An 18084-nucleotide genomic window follows, 5' to 3' on the forward strand; every position below is an offset into this window, starting at 1 on the left:
CCTTCAATCTTTCCCAGCATCAGGGTCTTTTCCGATGAGTCAGTTCTTCATATCAGGTGGCCAAAGTATTGGAGTTTCACCTTCAGCATCAGTTCTCCCAATTAATATTCAGGACTGATTTCCTTTAGGATGGACTGGTTGGATCTCTTTACAGTCCAAGAGACTCTCAGGAGTCTTCTTCAACACCACAGTTCAAAACATCAATTCTTCGATGCTCAGCTTTCTTTATAGTCCAACTCTCACATCCATACATGACCACTGGAAAAACCATAGCCTTGACTAGATGGACCTTTGTTGACAAAGTAATGTCTCTGCTTTCTAATACACTGTCTAGGTTGGTCATAAATTTTCATCCAAGGAGTAAGCGTCTTTTACTTTCATGGCTGCGGTCACCATCTGCAGTGATTTTGGAGCCCCCCAAATAAAGTCAGCCTCTGTTTCCACTCCTTCTCCATCTATTTGTCATGAAGTGATGGGACCGGATGCCATGAGCTTCGTTCTCTGAATGTTGAGCTTTAAGCCAACTTTTTACTCTCCTCTTTCACTGTCATCAAGAGGCTCTCTTTAGTTCTTTTAAAGAACTAAATGGTTACGGGTAATCTAAAAGCCAGAGTCAATCCTGTCTTGGTCTTGGCTGGCCTTTGCCAAAAAAAGATAAACTGCGTGTAGTCCAAGCGCAGTCTGGCCCGTCTCTGGACTTCTTGTCCAGAGTCTCGTGCGTGTGCGTCAGAGCCAGGCCTGCAGAAGAAGAATCAGGAATGGCTCCAGGGCCCAGGCCCCAGGGTCAGGAGCCTGTGCTGACGCTGGGCGTGGAAGGAGGGGAGGAAGAGAATTCCAGAGTAGGACTGGACAGCCTTGCCAAGAAACTGGAAGTGGAGGGAAGGGCAGGGAGTGGGAGCCGGGGGGTCTGGCTTTGGTCCTGGCATACTGGTTCCTGACACGTGGGCCAGCACCATCTCGGACCTCAGGGTTTTCTCCTGTGGAATAAAGGTCTGGCTCTCAATCTCAAGGGAGGCCACAGGCCTGCCTCCCAAGTCCCTGAGGGGATTCTTCAAACTATTTTTTCCCACCTTCCTCCTACTGGTTGAGAGTCAAGGCCATAAGGACTTGAGTCCCTGAGGGGAGCAGGAGAATCCCCCACCACATTATGGCGGGAAGATGGCTGTGAGCCCTCGAGCAGGGTGAGTTCAGAAACATTCAGCTTGGTCCGAGGACCTGGGTCCCAAGACAGGAGGAGTCATGATCGCCCTCTCACCCTTGCAGTTGCTCAGTCTTCATGTTAACAGTTGGGGACTTGTCTTTTCAACATTAACTTGGATTTCAACTGAAGCCAGCTTAACTTCTCAACCAAAACAGCTTCATTTAACCTGTACCAAGGTGCTATGGGTTGGCAGAGCCCTCCTTTTAAACCGGAGGGTATTACACCTCTGCCAGGCAATGTGCTGAGCCTCTGATTAGTATGCTCAATTCTCTTTTCATCTCAGCTCTCCAGAAGATAGATGCTAGTACTGTTGCCTCAAATTTCAGATGAGGAAACAGGTTCAGAGAGACTGTGATGACTTCCCCAAGGTCACATACATGGGAGAGCCAGTGTGACTTTGGTTTTGTATGGGACGAAGCATTTAATTTTATCACACTGCCTTCTTTTGGAGGTCAGAGCCTTCTGTGTGATGCCCTAGTCTTTTTTCTCTGCATCTCTTCTCCCCTTTTAAGTGTAGTGTGTACCAGCCAGCGTATTGGAACCTCCTCGGTCTCCAACACGCTTAGCCCTGCACTAGAATCTGTCCCTTGGAATCCCCTGCCCTCAAACTCTTCCGGGTCCCTTTCGCTCTAAACTCACCTTCATCCAGTTCAACTTCATCGTGCCTTTTTCTCCTGGGCCATCTTGAACGTCTCTGAGTTCCATCTCTGTTAGCCCTTCATTTGATGTTTGTCCACAGCTTCTGCCTTTCAGCTAAGTGTTAACCCTTTAAGCAGTGGCACTACTATAATCAGGGTTCATCAGCCACGGAGATGGCCCAGATGGACTTACTGCCAGGGAGACAACAGGGGGATCCCCGTGAGCACAAGAGGCAATGAGACCCTGGAAATACAGGCAGTGGGGGCACCAGGCAAGTTCAGCTTCAAATTTCAGGGATCAGCTCCTTGGCTGGGTTTCCAGTGGAGCCTGAGTGTCTCACAGAGCAGGGGGATACAGGCTGCAGGAGGCAGGTGAACTGGGTACAGGGAAGGGCTTGGTGCTGGAAAATAAGACCCATGATGTGAGGCCGCAGCGAGGCTGCACCAGGATGGCTGGGCCTTAGACTGTGGGATGATAGGCTCTGGTGCAGGCAAGGCGTCCAGCTGTCATTAGACATCAGGGTGGCCCAGGAGAGTGGGCAGCATGAGTTCTGAAATCAGACCTGCCTGTTGAATCCATCACTAACCAGCTTATCTTGTGTCAGTTATCTGCTGACATGAACCATTCTTAGGTTGTATGATGCCCAGCAGAGAATAAGTGCCAAGCTTGGAAAGCCAAACTCATAAGATGACTTACATGTGCAGTACAATAGCCCTCAAATTACAGTGTTACTAGGTCCTACAAAAGAAGATAAGCATTGGAGTAGGGGGGAGAGGAAGAGTTTCCAGAGGTAACTATGGTTGGAAAAGCTGAGTCACACAAGATTCAGTGGGTATTTTTCCTGTAAGATGCTTCAGAGTCTTTACTATGCCCACATTGTGAATCTCCCACAAGAGGCTATGTGTGCATGCGTGCTAAGTCACTTCAGTCGTGTCCAACTTTTGCAACCCTATGGACTGTGGCCTGCCAGGCTCCTCTGTTCATGGGATTCTCCAGGCAAGAATACTGGAGTGGGTTGCCATTTCCTCCTCCAGGGGATCTTCCCAACCCAGGGATCAAACCCAGGTCTCATGTCTCCCGCAATGGCTGGCAGATTCTTTACTGCTAGTGCCGCCTGGGAAGCCCCACAGGAGGCTATACCTTATGGCATCTTCCAGATTTAATGACCCAATAACCCCTTTATCAAGGGGCACCCTGCAAGACTGTGAACATGTTTTGGGAAAATACAGCCTAGCACAACTCCTGGCATTGTGAAGGCTTTTTGAATAATTTGAATAGTTGCAGGAAAACTTAATGTTCAGCTATGAGAATGCAGTCACTGGCAAGAGTTGTTTATGAACTTTCTCAAGGCAGTCCAGTGCCGAGATTAAAAGCACAGACTCTGGATCTGGTTGTTCTGGCTGTGTGGCCTTGGACAAGTTACTTGACCCCAGTTTCCTCTTCTGGAAAAGAGGGAAGATGATACATTACCCTTCAGAAAAGGTAGTTGTAAAGATCTAATGAGTTAATAATACATTCAGTTAGAACAGTCCCTGGCACATTATAAGCATGATATGTTGGCTATTATTATCCCAGACAGAATGAATTTTAGAGAAGCTTTCAAGAACAAATTATTGATAGCTATTATGATGTTGAATAGCTTACCATTTGTCTTACATAAAATTTCCTCTTGCTCATACAAAAAGACTGATTAATAAACAGATACTGCTTAAAGTCATTATTCCTTTTTTAAAGAAAAATGTCATAGGACCTCAGACAGCTGTTTTGCGTCTATGGCAAAATCCAAACCTGAAATATAAGAGATTTGCTCAAATATTCTATTAGGTGAAGATTGAATATTCCTTTTTTCAGAAGCACTTTATCTTCACCTAGAAATTATTTTCTGATTAATAAAACACAAATTAGGATAAATCATTTCACATAAGCACACACCACAAAATAATGTTTCCATATCAAATCACAGGCACAATTGCTGAATGAAATTAATTAGGTGGCAGGGGAAAAAAAGAAAGCTAAGAATTAAAGTAATCTCACAGCCTAAAAAATTATTCTTGCCACATATGGAAAGATTTTAAGACGTTTTCTGGTATAGATCTTAATGTTATACTGAGAGTCTGGATTGGAATTATAAAACTTTGGCGCTGTAAGACATTAGAGAAGTCTTCTTGGTTTGCAATCGAGGAAACTGAGTCCCACAGAGAGACTCATTTGCCTGAGGTCACTAGCTGGCCCTGGAGAGACAGGCCTGGAACAAAGATGTTCCCGAATCTTGTCCAGCAACCTGAGGCAGGGCTGGTCATTCACACAACCCCAGCAGAGCCAAGACCCAGCCATCGCACCCACCCGGCTGGAGGTGCATTTGTGAATGTCCGCAGCACAGCTCTCCATCCAAGCACCGAGTCTTTAGTGAAACCCAGAGTCAGCACCTTACACTGAATCTGTTTAGAGCATACTTCCATGTTGTGGGTTACAGTAGACCTCGACCTAGGCTCTGCTGCCTGGCTCCCACCCTCAGAGATTTTCGTTTAATTCAGCCTTGGGAGTTTTAAAAGTTATAGAGCATCAGCTTTCCTAAGGCAAGAAAACTATGAATCACAGATAAACTCCATTGTAACCTCCCTTGTGTTGTAGCTGGGAACTCTGAAGGACCAGCTGCAGTGCTGGATATAAAACCATGAGTCACTGTGCACTTCGTGCCAGGCTTGTGCTGAGAGAAGGGGGTGAGCTGGCCCGGGCTGGGGGTGAGGAAGGGGGCTGTGGACAAGTTGGTCACCCAGTGCTGTCTGAGGACCTTCTGTATGTGGAGCCCTGGGTACTCAGGGAGGAGAAGGCCGATCCCTTGCCCTCACAGGGCTCACGTGCAGCTGGACTGGCCACAAGCCACAGGGAAGCTGACACAGCATCTTTTCTTGCTACCAAAAGTCCTCTGACAGACACGTGCGGGAAGGCCCTGTGTGGAGCTCGGTGGTCAGTCACCACGTGGCCGCCCAGGTGTGGGTGAGGGAGCTGCTACAGCCCCGGCTCTGGAGGAGAAGCCCAGAAACAGACGTTTGAATGATTCAAACACCCTCAACCACGCTTGCTCTCAGAGCCTTTGGCTCGTGTTCACTTGGAGCAATGAGCTGAAACAGGGACGTGATGAGCTCACCCTGGTCCCGCTCCTAGGGTTCAGGCAGTGTTCACTCGACACAGCTCACCGCCAAGTCGTCCTCCTTTCTGCCCCATCTGCAGCGATTTTCACAAGCTCCACCTCGAAGGAGTTCATTCTTCAGCCGGTCTTGGAGCCAGGACTCACCGACTCTACACTCCCCTCTTTGCATTTATCCCATCTCTGATGTGCTCGCATTCCAGACACCTGTGAGATGGAACTGCACGGCCAGCCTATGCATTAGCCCCTGACCTGAGCTTTGGATATTGCCTGCTCCTTCCGTTCACATTTGGCTTTTAAATTAGGCTTTTATTGTTCCTTTGGAAATGGAACTCTCTAGTAAGTCAAGGAATGTGTGCGGGAAATCCTAAATACTTGGACCTCAGACAGGCCTGGATAGTTAATGGCCAAGGAGAGGCTATGGCTGGCATGTGGATATACAATGTTTACAAAGCATCTGTGAAGTTAGGCTTACTGAAATCTCACAAATCTCCAGTCAGGTAGGAGTTAATCCCATTTGATGGAGGAAAGATTGAGGTTTGGAGAAACTATACCCAAAGTCACAGAGCTACTAACGGCCAAAGCTGGACCTCAAACACAGGGTGTTTGGTTCCAAATCCATTGCTCTCTCCTTTCTGATTATGATCAACATTAGCAATTAACTCTCTTCCTGTCCCTAGTTTGGGCTTTCAAGTAGGCAAGTACAATCTTTTCCTGCTTAAACATCCAGCATTTTGGCTGGAGAACTACCTCTGGGTACTGAAACCACACTGATTGTTATTACCTCAACTGTCCCCGTGTTCCAACAAATCTCCCATGAGCTTTTAGAGAATATTAAAAGTTGTCATTTATGGAAATTCATTCTAGATGCCAGATGCTGTGATAATTCCTTTACACACATTATCCTGTTAATCTTCATACCAGCTCCCTAAGATCTTGAAAAAGTGAAAAAGTCATTCAGTCGTGTCCAACTCTTTGCGACCCCATGGACAGTCCATGGAATTCTCCAGGCCAGAATACTGGAGTGGGTAGCTTTATCCCAAGGGAAAAACATGAAAAGATCAATCTTTTCATTTTGCAGATCAGGAAACAGGCTCAGTGAGAGTGAGATTTAAGCCTGGCCCTTGACTTCGGTTGTGGGTCTCCTCCCCACTGCCCCAGCCCTGGGCCCCAACCCTGCCTCATCCATCAGGGGAGACAAAGAGCCAGGCCCTTTACCTTCTGTCCTTGGAGGCTTGTACCATTACCCACTGTGATTACTCTGCAGGGGAGTCCCCAGGGTCCAGTGAGGAAAGGAAGAGAGGGATACAATGCTGGACAGACCCCAGATGGTGCTGTTCACTACATGGCTGCTAAGGGAGCTTAGACAGAAAGACCCTGGTGAGGAGGATGAGTCAGTCCCTAGGCACAGCAACGCCATGAGAAACTTTGGCTCATCAGAGATAGACTGTGGTTCACCAGGTCATTCCCTCAAGATAACAGTCTGTTTGTAATTTTTGCCTTTCTCAAATTCTGAGGGATCTGTGTTCTTGCCCTCCCCAAACTCTCCCTTCTCCCAAGTTCAGTATGTTTGCAGGAGCCAAGAAACAAACCCATTTGTCCTCTCGAAAGGGGACAGGTTGTCACAACCACTTGAAAATGGGTGATTTTTATCCCTAACTCAGGACTAGAGCCTGGAGAAGGAAATGGCAAGCCACTCCAGTATACCTTGCCTGGAAAATCCCGTAGACTGAGGAGCCTGATGGGCTACAGTCCATGGGGTCACAAAGAGTCAGGCACAACTGAGCAACTAACACACGGGACTAGAGCACCCCAAGACGAGAAGTTTGTAAGGGAATCTTAGCTGATGAGTCTCCAACAAACCTCTCCCCACAAGGAGTCACCTCAGCTAAGCAGAAGGTCTGAAATGGTTTCTTAGAGGACAGGTCCCAGTCTTTGTCCATTTTCCCTCAAGGCCCGTATAAGAAGTCAGCAGCAGGCCCCTGAGTCTGATGGGGAAATTTTTTATTTAGTGAAGATAACTTGCAGTGGACTGATTCCGTGAGCAGGTTTCCCCATGGTCCGGATCTTACCCGTAGCGATTTCTAAGCAAGAAGATCAGCACAGCAACAATTAGGCCAATTACAAATAAATCCCAGCATGGTCCAATGGTGTTGTCCAGTACCGTCCACTTCCATCTCATTGTAAACTACAGGCGAGAGACATTCTGTCAAAAATAAACCCGAGCCTCCCACTTTATTCAGAACATCATCTCCCCCCATCCCTCTGCCCAAGAGTTGCTCATCGGAGTTTCCAGAGATTTGGGACCTAATTGAGACAAACTTACATTAAAAAACAGGATATCTTGGAGCAAATGCACAGTTTCCAATTTCATGAGGGCCAAGAACACTGGTATGTGAGCGTCCGGACTTGTTTGAGCGGCCATGTCGTATAATCTCCTGGCCAAGTGAATGTCCTGGAAATAAAACAGCCCATACTTATTAGGTGCAGATTCTTAAGGAGTAATTAAGTGAAAGCCACTGTTTGAAATTTATCTTTGCTAGGTCTGAATGCTTTCCCCACTACCCCCTACCCCAGGATGTTCATGCCTTAATCCTTGGAACCACCAGCTTCCCTGGTGGTCCGGTAGCTAAGACTCAACTCGGAGCTCCCAACACAGGGGGCCTCGGTCCAACCCCTGGCTGGGCTACGAGATCCCACATGCTGCAACTAAGAGTTTGCGTATCGCAGCTAAGATGCAAATAATTAATTTTAAAAAGATAACGTAAAAACAAGATTGCTAAAGTCCATTAAAATTTTTAAAAGACGAATGTTAAAAATGTTATGTTACAAGGGCAGAGTAAATTTTGCAAATATAAATAAGGTTTCAAACGTTAAGATAGGGAGATTGTCCTGAAGCACCTGGTGGACTCAGTGTAATCACATGAGCCCTTAAACACTGAGTTTTCTCACAGAGCAGAAGAGAAAGGCAGAGAGATGTGGCAGAGGAGAAGTCAGAGGTTCTAGGCATGGGAAGGACTCAATTTCCTGTTGCTGGAAGGGCCCCCTGGACAGGAGAAGGAAAGTGGACAGCCAGCAAGGAAGTGGGGCCCCCAGTCCTATAAACACAAGAGACTGAATTTGGACAATGATCTGAACAAGTGTGGAAGCAGATTCTTCCTCAGAGCCCTCTGTAAGGACCACAGCTTTGATTTCAGGCCTGCAGACCCTATGCAGAGGTCCCAGTCGAGCTCACCTAGACTTCTCACCTACAGAAACAGTGAGACAAATGTGTGTGGTTTTTGTGGTAATCTGTTACAGCAGCCATAGAAAATCAACAGAATCTCCAAAGAGCTTTCTTAGTATCACTGAACCAGAGCTATGATTCCAATTAAAGGGGCAGGAGGACAGACGCTAACAATACAGCTCCCAAAGCAAATGGCAATATGGACAGTGATAAGCGTTTAAACTTCCTACTTCTCTTCATGTACTTATCATACTTGAAGGTTTGGGATTTGTTAATTCATTGTCTCTAGGTCCTTGAAGACGAGGGTTTGAACTGCCCGTTTGCCCCTGAATTCCTGGTGCCTAATGAAGTGTCGAGTACATGGTAAGTCTTTGATAACACATCAAAAAGTGAATAAATGAGAAGTGAGTGAATAAACTACTTTGGCTCTCAGGCTGGAATTTGATTCCATAAATGACATACTATATTTTTAGGAACATTTCTTCCCATTAAATTAGGCCATGACAGATCAAACTGTGGTTCTCTGTCATTTTCACCTACTTACGGCTTGTTTTTTGCTTGCTTTGTGGTTGTTTTGTTTCCCCAAACAGAATAATGAAAGTCTAAGTAGAATGTAAAGGTCTACTCTTTTAAAGGTCTACTCTGCCTGGGTGCCTGTGGATTATTTTCAAAAGAAGGGGAAGGAGAAGAGCTTTTCACAAACTGCAGTCGTCTTGTAAGTCTCTGTCTCCCCTCCATCTCCCAGACTCCCATTGCTGCAGCTGCTGCTGCTGAGTCGCGTCAGTCATGTCCGACTCTTCTCGACCCCATGGACTGCAGCCCACCAGGCTCCCCATCCATGGGATTTTCCAGGCAAGAGTACTGGAGTGGGGTGCCATTGCCTTCTCCCAGACTCCCATTACACAGGCCTTAATAGCTGTGAATCCTGAAGCCTCAGCTAAACACATTTCTTGGGTGGTGTCCTCTCAGCTGCGTTCTGCTTGTCATTTCTTAAATTTTTCCAAAGTTTTGTGGACTGGTAAATTTATGTTTGAAAAAAAGGAATAAGGCCTGCTTAAAATACTTAAAATTCAGGAGACTGTTCAGAACAAATCTTTCTGGCAACAGAGAAAATGGATGTTGTAAAAACTCTAATTTGTGTCTCTAATTCCAACAAATTCAGTGGCTGTTCATTTGAAAATACCCCGCAGATGATAACAGTGGTGTCACTCCCACACGTGACAGGCATATTAACTTGAATGGGGCGTTCGGAAAAAGGCAGCCTGTGTCAATATCTCAGGCATTCCTTCTTATTTAAAGCCAGCAAGAGTTATTAATTCATTTCTTGGGGTACAAATATCACAAGTGAGTCACTTGGCTTATAAATAAAAAATAGCAAAGAAGTACCATTCAAGAGGGATGAGCTGGCTCCTGGCCAAGGCAGCCTCCCCATTGGCAGAGGGGGTAGGATGAGATAGGAAAGTCTTTCTTTAAAATTACCAGAGAAAGAAAATCCTGAATGTTTCTGACTAATTAGGGCAACTCATAGAAAGAAAATGTTATTACTAGACTCTGGAAAAGACTCCTTGTTCTTTGATCTTATTTAGTAAAAAAAAAAAAAAAAAAAAAATATCATTTCCACACAAAAATTCTCCTTGATAAACAGTGCTTTGGTGATTCCCAAGGTTCATTACATATGTCCATTGCACATCTAGTCCACTTAGGTTTAACTTTTCTGTGGTACATTTGAGTTTATTTTGCTTTAAAGTCTCTGATTAGGAGATTATGTAAACCTATCTGTAGACTTCTTACAGGTTTCTGACTATAATGTCAGGTGTGCTGAAGTCCTGTTCAATGCTCACATGTTCAAAAGTTGCTCAAAGTTGCACAACTCAAAGGTACAGAATTCTCCAGCAATAAAATATCTGGGTTATGAAAATTGTTCAATCACATGATGCAGGGGCTTTCCAGCCCGGAATCTTTGGGTGTCATCAAAAATTTCTTATACTGGGACAGAGATAGTTTCTTTAACAATCCATTCTTATTTTCTTATTATAAATATGTTAAATTAGTGTAAACTTTGAAAATATAGAGGTGAACAAGTGAGGGAAAACACCCGCAATCTCACTGTACAGAGGTAACTGCTGATATTCCACACACATCCTACTAGCATTTCAGTGTTCTTATACTCATGTATACATATTTTTAATTAAGGAATTTTTCACTCTGTATGATACTTTGTCTTCTGTTTTCTTAAGCTAACAATATATTTCAAGCAATATACCACATTCTAAGATATTAGTCTATAATATTTGTATTTTTAATGGTTGCACAGTATTGCAGAATAATGGCTGCTGCTGCTAAGTCGCTTCAGTCGTGTCTGACTCTGTGCAACCCCAGAGACGACAGCCCACCAGGCTCCCCCGTCCCTGGGATTCTCCAGGCAAGAACAATGGAGTGGGTTGCCATTTCCTTCTCCAATGCACGAAAGTGAAAAGTGAAAGCAAAGCTGCTCAGTCGTGTCTGACTCACAGCAAACCCAGGGACTGCAGCCTAAGGGGCTCCTCTGTCCATGGGATTTTCCAGGCAAGAGTACTGGAGTGGGGTGCCATTGCCTTCTCCTAATACTTATTAAATATTTACTGTGTAACAGCCACCACTGTTGTGGCATCATTTAAACCCTATGACAATGCTGTAGGGCAGATGATATTAACCCCATTTTAAAGATGAAAAAACTGACAGAGAGAGCTTAAGTCACTCATCCAAATTCATTTGACTTGTAAGTGGCAGAGCTGAGATTTTACAGGTTTGTAAAATAAAAAACTATTCATTCGGGCTGAGGAATCATATTGTCAGGTTCTGTTCTAAATTTTTTTTTTTTTTTTTTTTTACATAGAGAGTAAGAAACACATGATACTCTATTTTTATTTTTGGAGTTTTTTCACTGTTTTTTTTGTTGTTTTGATACTCTAAAGTGGAAGAAAGCATATATGTTTTAAGACATTGACTAGAAAATCTATCCAAATTAAGACAAAAAGTGAGAGGAAATTAGCCTTTAGAGTTTCAATATATTATAGTTAGACATATAAGATAATACATTTTTTTTGGTTCCTGCAGGTAAAACAAAACCACATCTACTGAATAAACTACAAATAGATCTGTCAAAAATAAAAGTAATTATTGCAAAGCATTTTTATTTCTCATTTGTCTGGTTTGACCACCTATTGAGTGTTAGAGCTGAAGCTTTAAACACCAGAACAGAATTATTTTCTGGAAAAGCCAACTTAAAGTTAGATTTTAAAATGGCCCTCTCAGAAATATGACAGGACAAAATATACATCTTTTAGAAAGAGTCATAACCTTTCTTAAAGCATTCGAACAGTAATTTGAAGTAGAGGATTTATTTTGCAAAAAGAGTACTATGTTCAGCAACACGGAAATGAACATTGTTTTTCATACAAAGTTAATTATTTCATCTGATTGATGATTGTCATTTACAACTATATTGCTACCTCTGTCTCGGGTATTCCTTTGGAAAAAGTCTATGGATTCATTACATTTTCTAATGTATTGTCTATAGATTATAAGATAAAGTCAAGCATGTATCTGCTGATACTTTTTAAGTTGATCTGTGTTTATACTTAGAAGCCAACACTTCTCTGGTGGCTCAGACTGTAAAGAGTCTGCCTGCAATGCGGGAGACCCAGGTTTGATCCCTGGGTTGGGAAGATCCCCTGGAGAAGGAAATGGCAACCCACTCCAGTATTCTTGCCTGGACAAAGGAGCCTGGCAGGCTACAGTCCCTGGGGTCACAGAGAGTGGGACACGACTGAGCGACTATCACTCCCTCCCTCTCTCATGTGTGCACACACACCATTTTGCACTTTGATCTTCATTATGGATGTGTCTCTTCATAGCACACTGTGAACTCTTTGAAGGATGCCTTGTTCTTGTATCGCCAGAGTCACGCACAGTGTTTCTGGACACAAAACAAGGACTTGATAAATATCTGAGTAAGTAACTGAATGAAGAAAAGCAAGGCATGGTACCACAGAAGTTTAGAATCAGGGATTCTAAATCTTTTAAATCTAGGGTTTCATCGAAGGATTCATAGAGGAGATGATATTGGAGCTATTCTTTGAAAAATGGATCGGTCTTCAATGGGCAAAAATGTGAGAGGAGATCATTCCAGCAAGTGGGGCAATATGACCTAAAGTCAGGAGGGTGCAGTTTAAGGGCATGGGGGAAAGGAAAAGCAGCCTAGAAGATATATAGGGAAGTAGTGGCATATCCAGCCATTATTACCAAGGCAGGCTAGGTCAAGGAGGGTTTTGAATGCCAGGGTAAGAAGTTTGGACTTCATTAGGCAATAGAAAATCAGTAAGACTCTTTTTTATTTTTGCGTTTGCTCATATTTATATCTGTGTGTGTGTCCACGCATGCACACTTTGGGGGAAATTAAGTCTCAGAGTAACGGTACCAGAGTTAGATGGTTAAAGTATAAAGAATAACCTGGTGGGGCTTCACTAGATGTATGTATGTTAACTGAAGTAATGCTAACATCTGTAACAAACAAACCCCCACATTTCAGTGGTTTAACACATTCAGCAGTCCATTGTGGATGTTACTGGTTGGTGGTAAATTTTCCTGGGGTGGTTCTGTGCTACAGCCTCTGGGAGAAGCTCCATCTACTTCTTAGCAGCCTTGGCCCAGAAATTACACTCTTCCCTTTCACATCCATTCCTTCAGTGAAAAGTAGTCACGTGGGTGTGATGGGAACTGGGAAGTGCAGCCTCAGACTAGGAGCCATAGCTCAGCAGTGAGTATTTCCTCCATCAGAGATTACACATCTTTGGTGGACAGAGCTTTCTCTGCCATACAGTTCAAGGAAGAACATTAGAATGAGAGAATCCTGAGAAGCCTTTACAACAAATAGAAACTTTGGCCTGAACCAGGATAAGGACAAAAGAACAGACAGGAGAGAATGGGCAACTGTTTTTTTCTCATGGTTAAATTTTTGAAGTACCTCTGAATCAAGTATAAATTGAGAAGGAATTTCATATTAACTTGTGAGCTGAGTGCTTATATTTCTAAATTAGTTCAGGTCATTTCTCAGTTTCTCTCCAGGTACTATTTTGTGTTCCAAAACAATGGTGCGGGGACATCCCTGGCAGTCCAGTGGTTAAGATTCCATGCTTCCACTACAGGGGGCTGGGTTCAATCCCTGGTCAGGAAACTAAGATCCTGCATGCCATGTGGTATGGCCAAACAAGAAAACAAGAGCAGTGCCGTCAGTCCTGGTCTGCAGTTTAAGCCAAGTGAGCTTAACTTGAAGTCAGATATTGGAGAATGAGATGTTGAGATGTTTCTCAATGAAGCCATTAGGATAATTCATCTATATCACCTTAGTCCCCAAATCTGCTCCTAAAGAAGGATGAGAAAAATAACCCATATTTTTGCATTGATTTACCAAGAGTTGATTTGTACCTTTCTTTTTCCAGAAGGTTTAACTACAGAGTTTACCAAAACCCTATTTGATTCTCTGATAAATCCTATTAAAAATGTGAAACTCACCTTTTCCACTGGTTTGCATGAGGTTTAAGTAACACAAAGGATGGTGAAGAGCCTTGTTAAAGACATGCGTAATTACCTGTTCTCCTAATTGCTTTGCTTTCATTAAACATCTCTGGAACAAGCTTTGGGCTTTTCATTATCCGCATATTTGGTTTAAGAATTAGAAGAAGTGATATCTCATCGTTAATTTGACGGCAAGATAGCAAGATTAATTAAACTTGGCCTCTGGGTAGTTGGTTATTATTTTACTAGTTACTAAACAAAATAAATTAATAAAGATGAAAAGCAACGTCTCCTCATTAACTGAATCTAAAATTTCTGTGTCCAGGTCTGAGGTTAAGTGCAGCTTTTCCTTTTTTTTTTTTTTTTTTTTTGGTTAAATGTAGAGACTTTCTGTAGGAAAAAATATATGTGTGACTGAGAGACTGATCAAAATGAACTATCCATGACTTAACAAGAACTCTGACTGAAAAGAACAGAAATGTGACTAGAGGGAAACTTCAAAGTGTTTTCCAGATTTATGAAATGTCTCTCTCAACAACTACTATTTGACATCGTGAAGAAAGTGCCTAGGAGAGAGCCCAGCAGTGGCTCCGCGGAGGAAAACCGAAGCTCCGGAGGTGGCGGGCCGGCTGTGTAGATGGCCAACCCCGAGTCCCGGCAAAGCCGCCCTCCCCGCTGCGGGGAATCAGGGCGAGACGACCTCACGGCGGTGAGGCCACGGCCGGTCAAGTCCTCCTTGACTCACGTGGGAGAGAGGGGGGAGGGGCGAGGCGGGAAGGAGAGCTCATCTGACTCTAACCCACGGGGTGGGGTCACCTTCATCCTCTATACAATGCTCCTCTCACCAGCGTGGTTATGTTTTACATGGGGAATGAGGAGCAAAAGCTTTAATCCTATTGAAGCCTGATTTAGCAATCTTTCAAGTTCTCTTCTGATCTACATAACAGCCATTCCACACACTGTTTCTCGACAAGCCCTTTCACAAAGGCTTATTCGTTTCATCCTTAAAGCCTGGGGCAGGGCTTGTATCCCTGTTCTGCTGTACAGATGTGGATGACAGCTGGAAGGGAGGGAGTGTGGTTTGATAACATCCAAAAAATCAACCAATTTAGCCATTTGGTCCCGTCCCCTCTGCCCCCCATTTCATCAACACAGGAAAGTTGCATCTGCTAAGAACAGGGATAACAGACTGCATTTGGGTTTGACAGTCTTTCCACGACTTAGGGCGCCGGGAAGATGGAGAGTCATCAGGCAAAAGGCAGGTGCAGGGAGCGCAGAAAGGCAAGGACCTCTCCCACCTGGCTGTGGGCACCTGAACAAGAAGCCCTTGCTGCGGTAGGCATGGGAGCGGTCGTCAGCCAGGAAATTCCCTGCAATGATTCCCAGTTACTAGCACAACTGGAAGGAATAAGAAAGCATCGAAAATGCATTAATGCAGGGCCCACTCTTCCCACCAGAAATGTGGGGTCAGATAGGTCTGGGTTCAAATTCTGGTTCCACCACCAATGAGCCATGCAAACTCAGTCCTGTGATTTAACCTGCTCTGTGGTTTCCTGATGCAAAAATGGAGGCCAATGATAGGATGCATCTCATTGAGTGGTTATGTGACTTAGATGAGGTGGTACACAATACACCAACACCTGGCTATTATTATCATTCAGTTCAGTTCAGTTCAGTCACTCAGTCGTGTCCGACTCTGTGACCCCATGAATCGCAGCCCGCCAGGCCTCCCTGTCCATCATCAACTCCCGGAGTTCACTCAGACTCATGTCCATCGAGTCAGTGATGCCATCCAGCCATCTCACCCTCTGTCGTCCCCTTCTCCTGCCCCCAATCCCTCCCAGCATCAGAGTCTTTTCCAATGAGTCAACTCTTCGCACGAGGTGGCCAAAGTACTGGAGTTTCAGCTTTAGCATCATTCCTTCCAAAGAAATCCCAGGGCTGATCTCCTTCAGAATGGACTGGTTGGATCTCCTTGCAGTCCAAGGGACTCTCAAGAGTCTTCTCCAACACCACAGTTCAAAAGTATCAGTTCTTCGGTGCTCAGCTTTCTTCACAGTCCAACTCTCACATCCATACATGACTACTGGAAAAACCGTAGCCTTTACTAGACAGACCTTTGTTGGCAAAGCAATGTCTCTGCTTTTCAATATGCTATCTTATGTCATAACTTTTCCTCCAAGGAGTAAGCATATTTTAATTTCATGGCTGCAGTCACCATCTGCAGTTATTTTGGAGCCCCCCAAAATAAAGTCTGACACTGTTTCCACTGTTTCTGCATCTATTTCCCATGAAGTGATGGGACCAGATGCCATGATCTTCAGTACTGATATGTAATACACCTTCCTCACCCTGTCAGACCCCAGTGCCATCTTCTGCCTTACTTACACTTACTACAGGATTTACTCAATATTCTTCTCCCACCGGACTGTCGGCTTCTTAATGAACATGCCTCGTCTCCTCAAGTCAAGTGTAGCTTTTAAAGGATGGAGATCCATCTTCTTGGGCCTCCTAGAGCTCTCAGCGCTGTGTCATGTATGCAGTGGTGTGTCAAAAGACATTTCTGGATCAAAGCACCTCCCAGTATTCAGCTGGGACCTCATTCTCACTTTTTCCTTACTACTGAGAGCTTGAGAATTAGTGGACACATTTTTTTTTTAATTTGTATTTTTTTGGAGTACAGTTGATTAACAATGTTGTGTTAATCAGGTGCGTAGCAAGGTGATCCATATCACAGATTCATACATGTATCTAATCTTTTCCACATTCTTTTCCCATTTAGGTTATTACAGAGTCAATGGAAACTAATGGAAAGAGGTCTGGAGGTGGAAGGGAGTGGGGGCAGAGCCCACTAGTGTTGCTGGGAAAAGCGTGAATTCACTGTGAATCAGATCAGTCACTAGATTCTTGCCTGGAAAATTCCATGAACAGAGGAGACTGGAGGCCTACAGTCCATGGGATCACAAAGAATCGGACATGACTTATCACACTCACACACCACACGCAGTCCAGGTGTCTTCCACTTGTTAGTTATGTCCTAAGGCATCATGGAGAAAATAAATCCGATCTTATGGAGTCTATGTGAGGGTCCATGGTACGTGTTGGTCTGTGGGAGGGCTCAGCAAATGTTAAGGCTTCTTCTCTCCATTGATGACATCAGAGAAATGGAAAATATTTACAAATTTTCCTTCCTGTACAGCCATTGTTACTAGGTTTGGATGATTTGCACAATTACCTTTGTGATACCTAAACCGTGTTCGTACATATAGCCCAGGTTGAACATGGCTTGTGCGCTGTGATACTTGTCGGCTGCGATGCTATAATGTGTGGCTGCTGTTTGATAGTCTCTCTTGGTCCCGTAGCCATAGTAATGGTAATCTCCAATTTTCACTCTAGCAAATGCATTGCCTGATAGAAATACCAGAAAGAGAAGAAGAATAACTCAAATGATTCAGGTGTAGTTCCTAGTAACTCAACCTAATGATAATCTATATAGAAAAGAAAAAAAAAAAAACCACTTAGAATCCTATAATCAGGATTAGATATGATTTATGGATATAACACACAATACTAGCTGTCTTCATTGTAGGATAATTCCCACAATGTGGTACAAATGTTCTTAAAGAGTAAAACATTATAACAATTTCTTTACATGTACACTCTGCTATACTTTTGTTTATTTTTGGTGATGCCACGTCTCCACTGTTGCCATGGGCGTCCGCGGGGGGCAGAGAGTGGGGGCTTCTCACAGCCATTGCTTCTCAGGGGCTTCAGTGGTCGTGGCACACAGGCTCAGCCGCTGCAGCTCGCAGACTCTAGAGCACAGGCTCGATAGTTGAGGTGCAGGGACTTAGTTGCCCTGTAGCATGCGACATCTTTCCGGACCAGACAGGGATCTAGTGTCCCCTGCATTGGCAGGCGGATTCTTATCCACCACGCCACCAGGGAAGTCCCAGAATACAACATTATTAATTTTACCTTTTAGATTAATTTTCTGAAGGTAGGTCAACTGGATCCCATCCCTCTTTTCTCAGATTTCACTCCTGCAGAAGCTCTGCTCTCCTGCATCACCAGCTTCTCCCCCTTTCTAGTCCCATCAGTCATGCAAACACCCTTTGGTATCTTCTGTGAATGACATCAAACCCTGCATCCCATTTCTTCATCCCACGGCATCTCCTTGTCACAACGCCCCATTTCTCAGTTTACTTCACACTCAGCCTTTTCAAAAGTGTGTTCTATACTTGCTGTCTCGAAAGCTTCTCCTCCCACATACTCTTCAACCCACCCCAGCCTGGCTTCTGCTCCTGCCTCCGT

The 18084-nt window shown here is 44.3% G+C and overlaps 1 protein-coding gene across 3 annotated transcripts in view; it reads right to left on the minus strand.

The window, feature by feature from the left end:
* Positions 1-7024: 7024 nt before the first annotated feature.
* SEL1L2 (SEL1L2 adaptor subunit of SYVN1 ubiquitin ligase) overlaps positions 7025-18084 on the minus strand; it is a 58186-nt gene continuing 47126 nt past the window's right edge. For 2 of the 3 annotated variants that reach the window (XM_027976484.2, XM_027976483.2), the window contains 2 exons: positions 7315-7443; positions 7025-7176 (listed from right to left, as the gene is read on the minus strand). In XM_027976484.2, the coding sequence (XP_027832285.1) occupies positions 7057-7176; positions 7315-7443 (249 nt within the window). In that variant the 3' untranslated portion in view covers positions 7025-7056. Of the gene's footprint in view, positions 7177-7314; positions 7444-17005; positions 17179-18084 lie in introns of all 3 variants that reach the window. The other variant, XM_027976482.2, reaches the window with a different exon arrangement.

The sequence above is a fragment of the Ovis aries genome, chromosome 13, assembly GCF_016772045.2.
Source record: "Ovis aries strain OAR_USU_Benz2616 breed Rambouillet chromosome 13, ARS-UI_Ramb_v3.0, whole genome shotgun sequence".
Classification (NCBI taxonomy): domain Eukaryota; kingdom Metazoa; phylum Chordata; class Mammalia; order Artiodactyla; family Bovidae; genus Ovis; species Ovis aries.